Source organism: Heteronotia binoei, chromosome 9 (assembly GCF_032191835.1).
Source record: "Heteronotia binoei isolate CCM8104 ecotype False Entrance Well chromosome 9, APGP_CSIRO_Hbin_v1, whole genome shotgun sequence".
NCBI classification, from domain to species: domain Eukaryota; kingdom Metazoa; phylum Chordata; class Lepidosauria; order Squamata; family Gekkonidae; genus Heteronotia; species Heteronotia binoei.
Window position 1 is genome coordinate 9,251,622 of NC_083231.1, and position 17,878 is coordinate 9,269,499.

Sequence of the window (17,878 nt, forward strand, 5' to 3'; positions counted from 1 at the left end):
TGAACTCAGGTCGCGGGCAGAGCTTGGACTGCAGTACTGCAGCGTTACCACTCTGCGCCACGGGGCTCACAAAGACCTCCCGCTAAATTCACAGGATCTTCATTGCTATCAGATGGCCATCAAGCCTGTTTAAAAACCTGCAAGGAAGGAGAGCCCCCCCACCTCCAGTCCGTCTCATTTCAGTTAGTGCTGGAGCCAGATATCAAAGAATTGCTGATGCTGTGAGACGGGGGCAGCGAGCGAGAGAGAAAGAGCTAGATACGATCAGCAGTCCAGATAGTGTCGAATATCACACTGTACACAATGCAGTGATGGAAACCGGGGGAAAGGGGCAGAGAGTGGAACTCTGCAGGGACAGTCTTGCAAGCAACCTTTGGCAGGGCTTTTTTTTTTTTGGTAGAAAAAGCCCAGCAGGAACACATTTGCATATTATGCCACACCCTCTGATGTCACCATTGTTTCACACGGCTTTTTTTTTAAGTAAGTAACCGTTATTTTGTGCAGGGCTTTTTTGTAGGACAAAAGGCAGCAGGGTCTAATTTTCATATTAGGCCACACCCCCTGATACCAAGGCAGCTGGAACTTTGTTCCTGTGCATTCCTGCTCCAAAGAAAGCCCTGCCCTCTTGGCTCTCTCTGTCAGGACAAGTCCGGTCACTCCAACCCATTCCTGCAGGCGGTTCTGGAGAGCCAGTTTGGTGTAGTGGTGAAGTGCATGGACTCTTATCTGGGAGAACCGGGTTTGAGTCCCCACTCTTTCACTTGCAGCTGCTGGAATGGCCTTGGGTCAGCCGGAGCTCTCATAAGAGTTGTCCTTGAAAGGGCAGCTTCTGGGAGAGCCCTCTCAGCCCCACCCACCTCACAGGGTGTCTGTTGTGGGGGGAGAAGATAAAGGAGATTGTAAGTCGCTCTGAGACTCTGATTCAGAGAGAAGGGCGGGATATAAATCTGCATTATTTCTTCTTTTTCCTCTACCTCTTCTTCCTCCTCTTCTTCCTCTCCCTTTTCTTCTTCCTCTTCTTCTTCTTCTTCTCCCCCCCCCCCCCCCATCATTGAGATGCCAGCGCCTTGTGCTCATCCAGGCTGCTGCAAGACCTAGTAAAGTCTATAGGGAACGGCTTCTTGTCCTTATCCTTAGCTGAAGATCACCAGGTATGCCCCACCTGGGCAGTCTCAGTGCAGCATCCAGTTCTGCAGAGATGGTGGAAAAAACGTTCGCTTTGAGATACTCCCAAAGCTGCAAAAGGACCACTCGGTTAGCATCCCTTTAACCGCCTTGCCAAACCTTTAAACCCCTGGGTCATACAGGGACTACAGGTGGACGTCAGTTTTAGCTTAGTGTGTATGCTAAGCCCAGTCTTTAATGTCTTGTTCACACCTAATTATTGATTACTTTTGCAACGCACATTTGTGGTCCTGCCCTTGGCCCTTTTTGCTCCATGAAGTAGAATCAAGCGGTACATCTTTTGCTCATGCTGTACCCCATATTTGGGGGAGGTGGGGGCAGAGATGCCTAATTGTCCTGTCATTAAACACACACACACTCAGGGCTGTAGCCAGGATTTCAAATTTCGTGGGGCCACAGACAGGACTATTTTTCCTTTGGAGGGGGCAGGCTCTCAGTGCTGAAGCTGGATCCCCCAGGACCAAAGATGCCTGTGGGGGTCTACTTGGGAGTAAGCTCTCCCTGCAACTGCTGCTCTGCTTGGCAGGAACCTTCATTAGGAATCCGCTCAGGGGCTTCTTCCAGTGCCCCCCCGCTCCTCACAGTTCCCCTCCACCCACTGGCTTGGGCAGGCTCGGATCAGAGAGGGGCTGGGGGGGAAGTGGTGGGGCCGGGGGCTGTCCTCAGTTTTAAGTGGTGGGGCCAGACCCCAGCAGGCCCTGCCATAGCTACAGGTCTGGGAAAACACTCTGGATAGAGGAAACAGGAAGTATGTCATGTAGAAAGATAGCAAGAGTTGTTTTCTGCTGCTGGTTTGATGGGGAGTCGTTGGCAAGATAACTGCGGGAGCATTTCGACTTGCTGAACCTTCTCTCACCCCCACCTGGACTTCGTGGTACACTCCAGGAAAACGCCATCACTTGATTCTGCTGAACAATATAAACTGACTAGGGATAGGCACGAACTGGCTCACAAGCCGAAATTCAGCACAATCTCGGACCGGTTTTGGAGCTCAGGGAACAGTGCTCAAGAAAGGCACCTCCCTCAAACATTTACCCGAATTTTGGCCAGTTTGGTTCAGCAGTTTGGTGCGAGTTCTGCTGGTCAGCTGTTAGGTTTAAATGGCTGCGGTCCGTTTAACCCTTTGGTTTTGCTCCCCCCCCCCCTTTGAAAGGAGGGGAAGCAAAGCCAAAGAGTTAAATGCATCCCCTTCAAAGGGGCAGGGAGCAAAACCGCACAGTTAAATGGCTGCTGGCTATTTGACCTTGTGGAGAAACGCCATTTGAGTCAGTGGTGGGGCTTCATTGGCAGGGATCAGTAAATTCCTCAGCAGGCTTTGTAGCCTTCCCCTCACTCCCCCCCCTCCCTTCCAGAGCCAAACCAACAACACTAGGGGGGAAATCTCCTAGAGAGGCAGGAAGTGCTTTTGTTCTGGGCATGTGTGTTAGCAGGAAGAGAAGGCAGTTGGAAGCCAGCGCTCGAGCGAGCATGTGGTGAGCAATGGAGGCTCCTGCCTGGGAGGCCCCAGGCAGCCAGACCAAGTAAGTCATTCTCATAGACAGGGCAAGTGTAGACCAGGGACAATACGATGCGTTTAAAAACCACCTTTATTTTGTTAGGCTGTTTGCTGTGCGTGTGCTGTGCTGTGCTGTGCTAACTTTTTAAAGGCAACTGTTTTTGTTTTGTTTTTCTTTCCCTATCTTTTTCTCTTTTAAATAAATATTTTTTCTGTTTTAAATACTGGCAGTCAATCTCTGTACCACATAGATCCCCAGACCGCTTTAGACCACGCTGTGTTAAGAAGGGGGCCCCGGGGAAGGAGGAAGGCATGCAGTTGGATAAGGTGCCAATCCTCCAGGGGTGCCCCAAAGACGTGCTGAGGTCTCTGTGAAACCCAAGTACAGGGTGGCAGAGGACCTTGAGGCCTGGCCTCATAGCTGGAGAGGGGGATTGGGAGTCCTGTTCCTCTCAATCTGAACCCCGGGACTGAGCAGGTGGTGGCAGCGCGCCCAAGGGGCAGGAGGAGAAATAGCTCCCTCCAGGAGTTGGCGACTCAATAGGGAGCTGACGGGACCGGGTCTGAAGGCAGAATCGGGCCGGTTCCGCCACAGACCTGTTCCAGCCGAACCCCCCCCCCCCTCCCACCACACTTTTCTCCTGGCCCCGGCAAGCTGAAGCCGGGAGAAAGGTGGAAGGGAAGTCTCTTCCTGGGCAACACCCCCCCCCCCTTCTCGTGCCCCTGCTGGTTTGGTGTAGTGGTTAAGTGTGCGGACTCTTATCTGGGAGAACCGGGTTTGATTCCCCACTCCTCCACTGGCACCTGCTAGCATGGCCTTGGGTCAGCCATAGCTCTCTTATCTGTGAGAACCGGGTTTGATTCCCCACTCCTCCACTGGCACCTGCTAGCATGGCCTTGGGTCAGCCATAGCTCTCTTATCTGGGAGAACCGGGTTTGATTCCCCACTCCTCCACTGGCACCTGCTGGAATGGCCTTGGGTCAGCCATAGCTCTCTTATCTGGGAGAACCGGGTGTTGATTCCCCACTCCTCCACTTGCACCTGCTGGAATGGCCTTGGGTCAGCCATAGCTCTCTTATCTGGGAGAACCGGGTTTGATTCCCCACTCCTCCACTTGCAGCTGCTAGCATGGCCTTGGGTCAGCCAGAGCTCTCTTATCTGGGAGAACCGGGTTTGATTCCCCACTCCTCCACTGGCACCTGCTAGCATGGCCTTGGGTCAGCCAGAGCTCTCTTATCTGGGAGAACCGGGTTTGATTCCCCACTCCTCCACTTGCACCTGCTGGAATGGCCTTGGGTCAGCCATAGCTCTCTTATCTGGGAGAACCGGGTTTGATTCCCCACTCCTCCACTTGCACCTGCTGGAATGGCCTTGGGTCAGCCATAGCTCTCTTATCTGGGAGAACCGGGTTTGATTCCCCACTCTTCCACTTGCACCTGCTGGAACGGCCTTGGGTCAGCCAGAGCTCTCTTATCTGGGAGAACCGGGTTTGATTCCCCACTCCTCCACTTGCACCTGCTGGAATGGCCTTGGGTCAACCATAGCTCTGGCAGAGGTTGTCCTTGAAAGGGCAGCTTCTGGGAGAGCCCTCTCCAGCCCCACCCACCTCACAGGGTGTCTGTTGTGGGGGAGGAAGGTAAAGGAGATTGTGAGCCTCTCTGAGACTCTTCGGAGTGGAGGGCGGGATATAAATCCAATATCTTCTTCTGCAAGCCACGGCCAAGAGAAAGGAGGAACCAGACTTTCCGGACTGGTTTGGTTCCGCCTTGTTTGGGTCGCTTGGGTTTGAGGTTTGGTTTTTGGGCTGCTCCGAGGCGCCCTTTTGAGTTTCAAGCCCCTCTCTAAAACTGACCCTGAGAGATGGTGAGTGTGGGAATGGGGGGAGAAGCAAGAAAAGGAAGGCTGCTGGAGGAAAGTTCTAGTCTGCAGTCCAGAAAAGACGTGCCCTTTCTGCAAACCAGCCAAACGGGTTAGCGTTGCATCAATCCGCCTGCACAGCAGACAGAATGAAAAATGCAACACCAGCGCCCTTACGCATGCAACATTTTTCTGTTGTAATTTAAAAGGCCCTTTGTTTGATTCTATGCGCCCCTTGGTGCAGAGTGTTAAAGCTGCAGTACTGCATTCCTAAGCTCTGCTCGTGACCTGAGTTTGATCCCCAGCAGTAGCTGGGTTTTCAGGTAACCGGCTCGAGGTGGACTCAGCCTTCCATCCTTCCGAGGTTGGTAAAATGAGTCCTCAGCTTGCTGGGGGGAAAGCGTAGATGACTGGGGAAGGCAACGGCAAACCACTCCGTAAAAAAGTATGTCGTGAAAATGTCATGAAAGCAGCGTCACCCCAGAATCGGAAACGACTGGTGCTTGCACAGGGGACCTTTCCTTTCCTTGTTTGATTCTGCCTAGTTTCTGATAACTTGATGGTACGCGAGCAGACAACAATCTTGTAATGTATATCTTATTGGGGTTTTTTTTCCTGATGTATTGTTCGAAGACAGTCATTTGCCGAGACAGGAGATCTTATCATAGAAGCATAGAACCATAGAGTTGGAAGGGTCACCTCGTCCAACCCCCTGCGCAATGCAGGAAACTCACAAACACCTCCCCCTAAATTCACAGGATCCTCATTGCTGTCAGATGGCCATCTAGCCTCTGTTTAAAAACCTCCAAGGAAGGAGAGCCCACCGCCTCCCGAGGAAGCCTGTTCCACTGAGGAACCGCTATAACAGTCAGGAAGTTCTTCCTAGTGGTTAAATCCACGTTATCTTGGTTAAATCCGTGTCACTCTGAAGTCTCTAGTATTTGAAACTTTTTTTTTCTCCTGCAAGCTGTTTTTGTGTGCAATTAGATGGAAAGCAAGTGGCTCGTGTTACTCAGAATAGGAGCCTCCTCTTTAATGCATGGATGCCGTTGGATTGTTCCTTGCAGCGGCTTCCCAGTGGGAGGGGCGCTTCCTGCCGCTTTCCCCCCAGTTGTCATTACTGCCTTTGCAGCTTGATATACAGCACTGTGTGGCGCTGGCTTTGTTTTTAGGGCAGGGGCGTTGAACTCATTTGTTATGAGGGCCGGGTTTGACATAAAGGAGACCTTGTCATAAAATGTAACGCCAGATAGCAGAGAGGCTTGGCTCAGCAGCTCTGCTGTGCGATTGAGAGAGCCTGGCAAAGCAAACTTCGCAAAGGACAAAAACACGAATAAAGATTTTTTTAAAAAAAATATGCTTAAAACATTAGCACTTGTTAGTCTTAAAGGTGTTTTCTTTGTATCTCTCCTGTGCAATCCAGGGAACTGGGCAAAGGAAGCTCTGGCTCTTTCCTTCCTTCCCCAGGGGACCGAGAGGGGGAGGAGCCTCAGCCAATAGAAGGACGAGAGGCTTGGCTCAGCAGCTCCGCTGTGCGATTGAGAGAGCCTGGCAAAGCAAACTATTCTTCTCCCCCCTTCCTCCCCAAGGGAGGAGCCTCAGTCAATGGAGAAAATAGAGGCTTTGTTCTGTAGCTCCTGTGCGACTTAGCAAGCCTGGCAAAGCCAGCCATGATGCAGAAAGAAGCAAGAGAGAGGGAGAAGGAAGCAGAGGACAGCCAGTTGCTCAGGAGCTTTCTGGGGGCCTGATTCAGCCTCTGGGCCGCATGTTTAGCACCCCTGTTTTAGGGGGAGGGAGAGGGAGATCCGGAAGTGCAGAATTATTGCTGGCCGTTCAGGAGGAGGAGGAGGCCAGTTTCCTGGGGCTTCCTGAATTCCAACTGCTACAGAACTCCCAAGATCAACATCTCAGGTCAGTCATTCCTAAAATGCATACCGGGATATTTCCTTTGCCCTAAGAAATAAACAGAGGGCACCTGATGCAGGGGTGGAATTCTAGCAGGAGCTCCTTTGCATATTAGGCCGCACACCCCTGATGTCAAAAAAAGAGCCTTGTAAGCTCTTGGAGGATTGGCTATACCAGGGGGGTGCGGCCTAATATGCAAAGGAGCTCCTGCTAGAATTCCACCCCGACCTGAAGCATCCGTTTACGAGGGAAGGGCAGTGGCACAGTGGTAGGACATCCGCTTATAGGGTTGCCAATCCCCAGGTGGGGACAGGGGATCCCCCAGTTTGGAGACCCTCCCCCTGCTTCAGGGTCATCAGAAAGCAGCTGGGGGGGGGTTGTCTGCTGTGCACTCCATTATTCTCTACGGAGACTGATTCCCATAGGGTATAATGGAGAATCGAACTTTGGGTATCTGGGCGGGCTGTTTTTTGAGACTGGGGCACCATATTTCCAGCATAGCATCTGGTGCCCCTCTTCAAAGCACCCTCCATGTTTCAGAAATTCTATGAGCCCCAAAAGAAGGTGCCCCTATCCTTCATTATTTCCAATGGCGGGAAAGGCGTTTAAAAGGTTTGCGGTCCCTTTCAATGTGATGGCCGGAACTCCCTTGGGAGTTCAGTTGTGCTCATCACAACTTTGCTCCTGGCTCCACCCCCAATGTCTCCTGGCTCCACCCCCCAATGTCCCCTGGCTCCACCCCCAAAGTCTCCAGATATTTCTTGAATTGGACCTGGCAACCCTATCTGCTTAGCATGCAGAAGTTCCTAGGTTCAATCCCCGGCATCTCCGCTCCAAGAGGATCAGGTAGTAGTTGATGTGAAAGATCTTTAATGGAGACCTTGGGAGTGGCTTCCAATCTGAGTAGACAATATTAACTTTGATGGACCAGTGGTCTGATTCAGTATAGGGCGGCTTCATCTGTCCGTATGATTTACTGCCCTGGTTGTAACTTCCGCTAACCTGGAAAGTGCATGAGGGTTAGTTCTTCCGTGCTTCTGTTTTGGGTCATTCACTCATATCTTACGCAGACACAAGCAGAAATACCTATCCTGAAAGGAGGCGGCCCATTGCATCTCTGCATGAGTTGCTGCTCTCAGGCATTCCTTTTAATCAAGAGGCATGCCCAGTATAATAATACGGAGACATAGCAGCTAATGAATTCCTGTGAGGGCAGGTGGTTGTATGCTCTTAGGGGCTGGAATGAAACGAGCGTTCCGTTTAAATTCAGGGAGACGAAGTTGCGGCGGCTAATTAGAAACTTGGGAAATAAAGACCAAAGTGGAAGGAGCTGCCATAATTGCCGCAGGAGCATCCCAGCTCTGCTTGCGCAGGAGATGCTACAAAATGCCTAACGATTCCTCATGAAGGGCTCGTGGCCATTTTAAAACAAAATCGGCTTCATCGTGCCCATTCCCCCCCCCCCCCAAGGCAGCAGAGGGGGGAAAAAATCAATGGTCTATTTCGGTCTTCATCGGAGGGTTAGATTTACTGCGACGATAAATAGTACTGAGGATTATTCGGAGTCGTTGGGAACAACAAATAATTTGGCAGATAAAAGCCTTGATGAATTGCCGTATATCTGTAGAAAGTAATAAAATGTGTTCCTCTATAACAAGTTCCTTAGTGAACGAAGGGGTTGGATGTCTCTCAGTTTCATTCAAGGAGCAGAACTCTTCCCTTAAAAAAAATGCAGTTCCACTCCATAAACCCAGTTTCCTAATTGTCATAAATACATTTTGTGTTGTTTTAGAAATACGAGTCCCCCCCCTCCTCATTTTTATTATTGTGCCTCGGATGTGCGTCTTCCCGAACGGTAAGGTTTTCATCGTGACGCTTTATGGCTTTTTTTAGCTCTGCGCGGGCTGAGGCAGAACTATTACGCTCTCAGCAGGAGCTATTTATAGCTTGACATTGAGTGCTCCTTTCTATATCCGTTCCACTACACCTACTCAAAAAAAGAAAAAGAAAAAAAGGAGTTCAGGCTGTAAAAAAAAAAAATCAGAATAATTTCCTCTCTTTGCTTTCCTCAGCCTTGCCTGCAGTCTTATTGCAGGTTGTTTGGGGCTCTGGTTGACAGAAAGCCCAGCCGGCATCACGCAGGGGGGCGGCGGTGAATCTCTGCAGCTCAGCCAGACAGCCTGGGTCAGTGTCCCCTGTCCCCCCCCCCCCCCCCCGTGGTAGCTTTAGGTGCAAAGGATTTATGCTCCCCTTCCCAGCTTGTTATGATCGAGGTTTGTTATGCTAGAGCCCTGTGGAGGTTTATAAAATTATGCCTGGGGTGGAGAGAATTGACGGAGAGACATTTTTCTCCCTCTCCCAATGTACTAGAACTCAAGGGCATGCAATGAAGCCGTTGGGCAGTAGGTTCAGGACGGACAAAAGGAGATAAGTGCTTTACACCAGTGGTCCCCAACCTTTTTTGGCACCAGGGACCAGTTTTGTGGAAGACAATTTTTCCACAGACCAGGGGTGGGAGGATGGTTTCAGGATGATACACTTGTGCGCTTTATTTCTATTAGTTTGGTGTGGTGGTTAAGTGTGCGGACTCTTCTCTGGGAGAACCGGGTTTGATTCCCCACTCCTCCACTTGCACCTGCTGGCATGGCCTTGGGTCAGCCAGAGCTCCCATAGGAGTTGTCCTTGAAAGGGCAGCTTCTGGGGAGAGCTCTCTCGGCCCCACCCACCTCACAGGATGTCTTTTGCGGTGGAGGTAGTTAAAGGAGATTGTGAGCCGCTCTGGGACTCTTGAGATTCAGAGCGGAGGGCAGGATATAAATCAGATGCCTTCTTCTTATTACTACGTCGTAATATATAATGAAGTAGTTATACAACTTACGGCCCGGTTGCTAACAGGCCACGAACCGGAACCGGTCCACACCTGGGGGTTGGAGACCCCCCACTTTACACACAGAGGGATCAGAATGTGGAATTCTATGCCAGAGGATGCAGTGACGGCCACCAGAAGAAACAGCTTGAAAAGGAAGATATATACATATATGCAGCCCCGTGGCGCAGAGTGGGAAAGCTGCAGTCCTGCGGTCCGAGCCCTCTGCTCACGACCTGAGTTTGATCCCGGCGGAAGCTGGGTTCAGGTAGCCGGCTCAAGGTTGACTCTGTCAGGCGTGGGTTCATTGAAGCTCACAAGTAAGCAGACTTAGTATTTGAAACAAAGTTGCATTTATTGGATACTTCAGAGTTACTCCAGCTAGAAAGGCATTGGAACTGATGGAGATCAGCTCGAAGCATTGGTATTTAATATTCTACATCAAAGCAATCTTTACTACCCCTCACTTCCCAAGAAGGTTGCTTTTTGCGTGTGAGATTTTTCCCAACGCTCCCCCCCCCCCCCCCCCCCGCTTATCTCTTCAGTTGGTGGTTACATTTCCCGGAGGCGATGTCCTTGGCGCCTCTGGCGAGGATATATATATATATATATATGCACACACACATATATATACATTCATACACATACACATTCTCTCTCTCTCTCTCTCTTTCTCTCTCTCTCTCTCCCCCCCCCCCCCACTCTCGTCTTCCCTGACTGGAAAGGTAGCTGACATTTCGTATAAGTTGTTCAATACTCTTGTAGTATGATAGGATTCTTCTGCGTTTGAGTTAAATATAGTAGCGGCAACATGGGAAGAAATCAATGGCGTTCGGTTACCTTTCTTTTAACTAAGACTTGGGCTCAGAGTCCTCATAAATTCTGCACAAAAGAGCCGGATTTTCTAATAGAGGTTAGATATGGATTTGACCCGCCGCAAAAGGTATTGCCGGAGACGGGGCACGATGAATGGATTGTATGGTAAACTGCTTAGCTGGCTGCTTGTAACAATCCTAGAGGCTTGTGAAAGTAGGGGGGAAATAATTCTGAAATGCAGATTGCCTGATAAATCAGAGACATTGAACTACTTCATCCCCCTCGAGCGGCCCCGTGGCCGCACAGCCAGCTGCACACACAAAATGAACTGGTGGTTTGACAATCATACCTTTTGGATGCAGGTGGCTTTACCGCTGTAGGAAATGCCTGGCGGTTCACCCTTGCAGGCTGCTGTGTCTGGACTTCCTGGTGCCAGCCAGGCTCAGGATTAGTTCAGAATACATCCTGGGGAGCCTGTCCAAAAGATGCTCTGGCCGTTTTGGTTATTGTGTGTGTGCATTGGTTAGTTTTTGCACAGGTTGGACCCTGGGGCTTGCCTTCCCTTCTGGTCTCGCTAACCCATTTGATGAAGGTCTTCTAACCAGGCCTCATTTTGAGCAGGAGCTCACAGGAGCGGAGCTCTGAAACCTCCAAATTTTATTTTGCTCTTTCTTTTCTTACCCCCCCCCCCCCCAAAAAAAAATACTTGCTTCTGAGCTCTATTGTTCAAACCCCCTGGGAGAATTTTGCTGAACTCTTAAGATTTGACAGACTTTCTAATATTTTCCCCCACAAAAAATATCTGACATTCATGTGTTGTGGCTCTCAAACATCTGACATAATTTTATGCGGGTCTTACATTAAGAGCCCCGTGGCGCAGAGTGGTAAAGCTGCAGTCCTGCAGTCCTAAGCTCTGCTCACGACCTGAGTTCAATCCCCGGCGGAAGCTGGGTTTTCAGGTCGCCGGCTCGAGGTTGACTCAGCCTTCCATCCTTCCGAGGTCGGTCAAAGGAATCCCCAGCTTGCTGGGGGGAAAGTGTAGATGACTGGGGAAGGCAGTGGCAAACCACCCCGTAAAAAGTCTGCTGTGAACGCGTTGTGAAAGCAACGTCACCCCAGAGTCGGAAACGACTGGCGCTTGCACAGGGGACTATCTTTACTTTTTTAAGTGTGACGGCATCCTTGAAGAGTGCAAGCACTTTCTAAGGAACAGCCGATAAAACTAAAAAAGGGTTTATCCTGTTCTTCTTCTTCTTCTCCTCCTCTTCCAGGAAATGTTCTCCTATCTTTCAAGCGAGCTGAAGAAGTTAGCGGAAGCCTACAATGAAAGACTGCTGGAGACGCCTCACAACCCTATCTCCTTAGGTAACTACTTGCGTTTCTGCCGTGGAGTAAATCGTGCGGTGGCTATAGAAGGCCATCTTGGGTGTGCTCTCTGGGAGTGGCTTTTCCCTCCACACAGCGGGATGGGGCCCTTTCACAGCAGGATTCCCAAAAGTTTTTATCGCCAACAGTCCCCAATGGAGAATCAATCCGGGGGGTTGTCTGGGGCTCTGTGGGGTCAAATTCTGTGAGCCCCCAAAGAAGGTGTCCCCGTCCTCCGTTGTTTCCAGCAGAGGGGGAAAGTGGCCCTGCCGCGTTGATTGCGGCAGTTTATCCTGTCGTGCAGGGGTGGCCTTGGCACCTGTCGCATCCCTTGGCACCTGTCGCGTCAACCATCACCAGTGGTCTGACCTAGCCTCAGATCGCAAAGCATGGAGGCACACCATCCACCAGGCTGTCTCTTCCTTTGAGAACGCACGCACAGCTGGTCTTGAGGACAAAAGGAGATTGAGGAAGAATCGCACTGCTACAGCACCAACCCCGAATCAGACTTTTCCCTGCAGCCACTGTGGCCGGACCTGCCTGTCCCGCATTGGTCTTGTCAGCCACCAGCGAGCCTGCAGCAGACGTGGACTATTGCACCCTTCTTAAATCTTCGTTCGCGAAGCCAAGCCGAGAGAGAGAGAGAGAGCAGGGGTGGCCAACGGTAGCTCTCCAGATGTTTTTTGCCTACAACTCCCATCAGCCCCAGCCAGCATGGCCATGCTGGCTGGGGCTGATGGGAGTTGTAGGCAAAAAACATCTGGAGAGCTACCGTTGGCCACCCCTGCTGCAGTGTTTTGAGAACTTCCGTATACACCAGAGTAAGGAATTTAGCTTCTTCTGCTCAGTGACAAACTACCTTTGGCTATGTGTTGTTGACAGAGAGCTTTTGAAAAAATTGTGAAGACTAATTAGAATTGGTTTAACGCGGGGGTGTCAAACTCAATTTTCTTATGAGGGCAAATCTGACATAAAGGAGGCCTTGTTGGGCCAGGCCACGTTGGGCTGGGCCATGTGTGTACCTATTAAAGATTAGGTAGCAGAGGTATAAACTTTATAAAGGACACAGACAAACACAATTAAAGATTTAAAAAACAAACGAACGTTAAAACATGCTTAAAACATTAGCGCTCGTTGTATCTCTTCCGTGCAGTCCAGGGAATTGGACAAAGGAAGCTCTGGCTGTTTCCTTCCTTCCCCAGGGGACCAGGAGGGAGAGGAGTCTCGGCCAATAGAAGGAAGAGAGGCTTGGCTCTGTAGCTTTTGTGGAGTTGAGCAAGCCTTGCAAAGCGAGCTGTGATGCAGAAGGAAGCAAGAGAGAGGGAGAAGGAAGCAGATGACAGCCAGTTGCTCGGGAGCCTGATAGAAGGCCTGATTTGGCCCCTGGACCGCATGTTTGATACCCCTGGTTTAACGTCTACTCTCTGGGTTGGATTCAACCTGCTTTTCTGCTGCTAAAGGTGGGGGAGGCTTTGACAACCAAAAAGGTTCTGCTGGGGAACAGGGACAAAAAGGCATGTGTGAGGGAGCTGTCCTAAGTAGGGGGAGGTGGGTGCGATGGAATGAAAAAGCTGGCTGGATCCAGCCTCAACCAGATTCTCTTGTAATGAGGATTTCCCAACGAGCTTCAAACACCTATAAAAGAAGAAGAACTGCAGATTTATACCCCGCCCTTCTCTCTGAATCAGCGACTCAGAGCGGCTTACAATCTCCTATATCTTCTCCCCCCGCAACAGACACCCTGTGAGGTGGGTGGGGCTGAGAGGGCTCTCCCAGCAGCTGCCCTTTCAAGGACAACTTCTGCCAGAGCTATGGCTGACCCAAAGCCATTCCAGCAGGTACAAGTGGAGGAGTGGGGAATCAAACCCGGTTTGAGGCTGTTAGCCATGGTTAGCAAGGCAGATACAACACTGAACTGGGGTTGAGGCCTGTAAAGGAAGGCTGTTAACCATGGTTAGGAATATAGATGAACCACTGAACTGTGATGAAGGCCCGGAAAGAAAGGAACGGTGATGTTTTCGTTTGAGAGGAGAGGAGGAAGTGGAAGGGAGTGTGCAACTAAGGTTTTTGTATTTCACCAGAAAAGATTATATACGAGAACACTCAAGTTGTAAAGTACGTTTTTGTTACAAAAACCTTTATTGTAACACAGCTGCTTTGCGTTTTCAGCGATGTCCTTGAAGAAGTTAGATGAACTAAGCGGTACAGCAATTACACAGCTTGGATCGATGCTTTTCACAAGACAAGTTTCTGGAGCAAGGCAAGTTTTTCTACTAACATTTTGGATTTAGAATTCTAATAAGCAATAGGAGCTAGGCTACTGTCTGACTTCCAAAGATGTGCAAAGAGTGGCAGAACAGATATTGTACACAGCTTGATCTTCTGTGTCCATCCTTTGAAGTAAACCTGCCTGATTTTCATTGTGCTTTCTTCTAAGAAGAAGAAGACCGCAGATTTATACCCCGCCCTTCACTCTGAATTAGAGTCTCACAGAGGCTCACAATCTCCTTTATCTCCTTCCCCCACAACAGACACCCTGTGAGGTGGGTGGGGCTGAGAGAGCTCTCCCAGCAGCTGCCTTTTCAAGGACAACTCCTACAAGAGCTATGGCCAGGGGTGGCCAAACTTGCTTAATGTAAGAGCCATATAGAAGAAACGTGAGATGTTTGAGAGCCACAAGACAGGAATGTCAGATGTTTGAGAGCCGCAAGACAGGAAGGAAGGAAAATAGATGAGGCAGGTAGAGGTGGAAAGAAAGCAACTTAAAATGCGTTCTCTAAGCCACCAGCTGACTTGGCTCAGATAAGTGATTTAAAGAGACAAATGCCATCTGTTTGAGAGTTGCAAGACATGAGCATCAGATGTTTGAGAGCTGCAAGGAAGGAAGGCAAATAGAGGGGGGGGAAGGGAGAGAGAAGTGGAAAGAAAGCAACTTTAACAGTAAATGCATTCTCCAAGCTGCTGGTTGGGTTGGCTCGGAGTAGTGATTTAAAGAGACAGATGCCGTCTCCAAGCTGGCCAATGGGGCAGTGGGGGCTTCGAAAGCCACCCAGTATGTGTGAAAGAGCCACATGTGGCTTCCGAGCCATAGTTTGGCCAGTCCTGGCTATGGCTAAGCCAAGGCCATTGCAGCAGCGGCAAGCAGAAGAGCAGGGAATCAAACCCGGTTCTCCTAGATAAGAGTCCGCACACTTAACCACTACACCAGTGGGAGATGAGTGAAGGAGTGTGGCCTTTTGTGGGATGCAGGTGGTTTAGTTGCTAAATGGGGCTGCCCCTAACTTATTCACTCTTATTTGCCTTTTTCAACATTTGCCTTTCTAACATAGTCAGGTTTGCTTTCCAGGGTCGTTCCCCTCGGCTCTCTGCAAACCGTGAGCGGCTACACTTTCAAAGGCTTCATGTCCCATACGAACAGCTACCGCTGCGCGTACCTCAATGCCGCTGCCGCCGTTGGAATGTCCAAACAAGACGTAGACGTGTTCCTGAAAAGGCTCGACAAGTGTTTGAAGGCTCTAGCGAAAGGAAAGAACCACGGCGAAGACGCGCCCGTAATGGACGAAGACAAAGTTGGGCCTGAAGTGGAAGAACACGACACAAACGCCGCTGAAGGAAATGGCGAAAGTTAGATGAGAAAAGATAAATTTCCGGATTGTAAAATGCAAGCTGTATATTGGGGTGGGGGAGATCGTGCAATCTGTTGTGCAATTAAAATGAATTGAACCAAAATTTAATTGAACCAAAATGTAGATCACCAAGAGCCCCCAGTCTTGTGGGACATTGGCCTTCCAGGCTTCATGGCTCTCACCTGTTACTTTTACTGACATTCATGCCGGAGAACGGTCTGCGGGATTGGGCTCCGAGCAGATTTTCAGAGTGAGGAAGGTTGTCAGTGAAATTTGCATCTTTGGGCTTTTCTACATTCTCATTTTCTCATTTCAGATTCCTGCTTCTGTTCCGCACGCATTTTGCCTCCTTCTAGTCACAGATGCAATATTATGCTTGCGTACTCCAGACGTCAACCAGTGTAATATCGAACTGACCACTAGAGGGAGCAAAAGACAGGCAGAACAGAAACAAAAATCTGGAGAAACAAGAACTTAAAAGCAAGGAAAATGGGAGTGTGTGAAAGCCCTATCAAGGGACTAATGTGCTCTGTGCAGGACCTGTGGAAATCTGTTAATGGGAGCCAAGCCATTGCACTGCTAAGGCTCTTGATGTGGGTGAATGGGAAAGTGGCTGCTTTTTAAAGACCACTTTGATGCGTTATTCATGGTGGCCTGGTAGCCTTCCAAAAAACGGGCATAGCCGCAGGTGGTCCTCTGTTTGGGCAGCTTGCCCACTTAGCTCTAGTAAGGTTGTTTAAATTATTAGCTGATTCGTTACAAAACCCAGACAGACCATCCCATGCTTTTGAATCTCTCATTCTGCCGCTCTTGTAACACAATATTACAGAGCCTTCTTTGGCATTTAAATGGTGTGAACTGCTGTGATCGCCCTGCCTCGTGTTCTTTTTTGGAGTGGGGTGGGGGGCCGCATACATTTTATCCATCTTGGCTTTGGAACGGTTAACCGGGAGCATTTCCATTCCAGGGTTCGCCCCCCCCCCCCCCGGGGGTACACATCAGGCACCTTGCTTTATTTTAAGAGTTTTCACAAAAGGGCATGCTCTTTTCGAGCCCAGCTCGCAGGGCTTTCCTCTTCAAGCCAGAGCTAAGAAAAACCTGCTTTGCTCCAACTTGGGAGGGAGAACCAATGTGCCTGCTGCAGACATAGCCTTTGTGTGAATCAGGTCGGGGGGGGGGGGGGGAAGCAGTGTTCCCTCTAAGCTGAGTTAGTGTGAGCTGGCTTACCGTTTTTTAGCCTCCAGCTCACACATTTTTGTTTTGGCTCAGGAAAAATGGCCACAGAGCAAACTAATCTATGCAAGAGCTCACAACTTGAATGCCAGCCTCTCGCGAAGTAGAATCTTTGTTCACAAGCAGGCCTCAGATTCAGCAGGAGCTCACAGGAGCGCAGCTCCTGAACCTTTCTGAGGGTTCCCCCTCCTCCTCCCCACCTACCTTGTCCACTGAGTAGTAGGGGCAGCTGCATAACAATCCCTGAATTAGGAGAGCGGACAGCCAGCCAGCCACCAGGGGCTTTGCCACACCCCCAGCAGCCCTCATTAACCTTTGGAGAAGCCTGCGCCACCCTTTCTCCACTTCTTATGTGATTTTGGGAGGTGGGTGGCTTGCTGGCCTTTTGATTGTGAGGTGCAGCCCAAGAGTATCCCAGGAGAGTGAGCCCTGCCCAAGCAGGCCTCACTCACTTAGGGCTCTCCTTTTTTGCATCAGGTTTCTTGGGGTGTGTGGCGGCGGCATATGCAAATGAGTTATGCTAATGAGTCCCACCACCTATTTTTCTACAAAACGACCCCTGCTCACAAGTCTCAACAGCTTTGGGGGAGTACTGGAGGGGACCCTCAGTGCTGTATACGTACCTGTCACATTTTTCCCCATCCTTCCTCACAAGGAGCACAAAGTACAGTACACGGTTCCCTCCTTCCCCCATTTCTTTTTCATACCATGTAAGGTAGGCAGAGAGAGAGAGAGAGAAGGTGGTTCAAAGTCATCCGTCAAGGAGAGCCAGTTTGGTGTAGTGGTTAAGTGTGCAGACTCTTATCTGGGAGAACCGGGTTTGATTCCCCACTCCTCCACTTGCACCTGCTGGCATGGCCTTGGGTTAGCCATAGCTCTCCTAGGACTAGGAGTTGTCCTTGAAAGGACAACTTCTGGGATAGCCCTCTCCGCCCCACCCACCTCACAGGGTGTCTCTTGTTGGGGGAGAAGATATGGAAGATTGTAAGCCGCTCTGAGTCTCTGATTCAGAGAGAAGGACGGGGTATAAATCTGCAGTTCTTCTTCTTCGTGACCAGTGTTCCCTCTAAGCTGAGTTAGCGTGAGCTAGCTCACAGATTTTTAGCCTCTGGCTCACACATTTTTGTCTTAGCTCAGGAAGGATGACCCCAGAGCACACTAATTTATTCAGTAGCTCACAACTTTAATGCCAGCAGCTCACAACTTTAATGCCAGTAGCTCACAATGCAGAATTTTTGCTCACAAGACACAAGTTAGTGTGAGCTAGCTCACAGCTTTTTTTTTTTAGCCTCCGGCTCACACATTTTTTGTCTTAGCTCAGGAAAAATGGTTCCCAGAGCACAATAACTTATGCAGTTTTTCACAACCTGAATGCCAGCAGCTCGCAAAGTAGAATTTTTGCTCACAAGACTCCACAGCTTAGAGGGAGTATTGGCAGTGAGCTGAACTCACAATGCCTTTGCATGGTGGCGCTCAGCACTGGCATCCCATTTAGCTCTTTAACGAGGCTTCAAAGAAAACGTAGCTCA

General features: G+C 50.0%; 1 protein-coding gene across 1 annotated transcript in view; it reads left to right on the forward strand.

Moving 5' to 3' along the window:
* The window catches only part of SEPSECS (Sep (O-phosphoserine) tRNA:Sec (selenocysteine) tRNA synthase), a 57,759-nt gene extending 41,776 nt beyond the window's left edge, over positions 1-15,983 (forward strand). Inside the window, exons 9-11 of the mRNA XM_060246217.1 lie at positions 11,397-11,490; positions 13,660-13,750; positions 14,837-15,983. Coding sequence (XP_060102200.1) covers positions 11,397-11,490; positions 13,660-13,750; positions 14,837-15,119 — 468 coding nt within the window. The 3' untranslated portion in view covers positions 15,120-15,983. The remainder of the gene's footprint in view (positions 1-11,396; positions 11,491-13,659; positions 13,751-14,836) is intronic.
* The last annotated feature ends 1,895 nt before the right edge of the window (positions 15,984-17,878 follow it).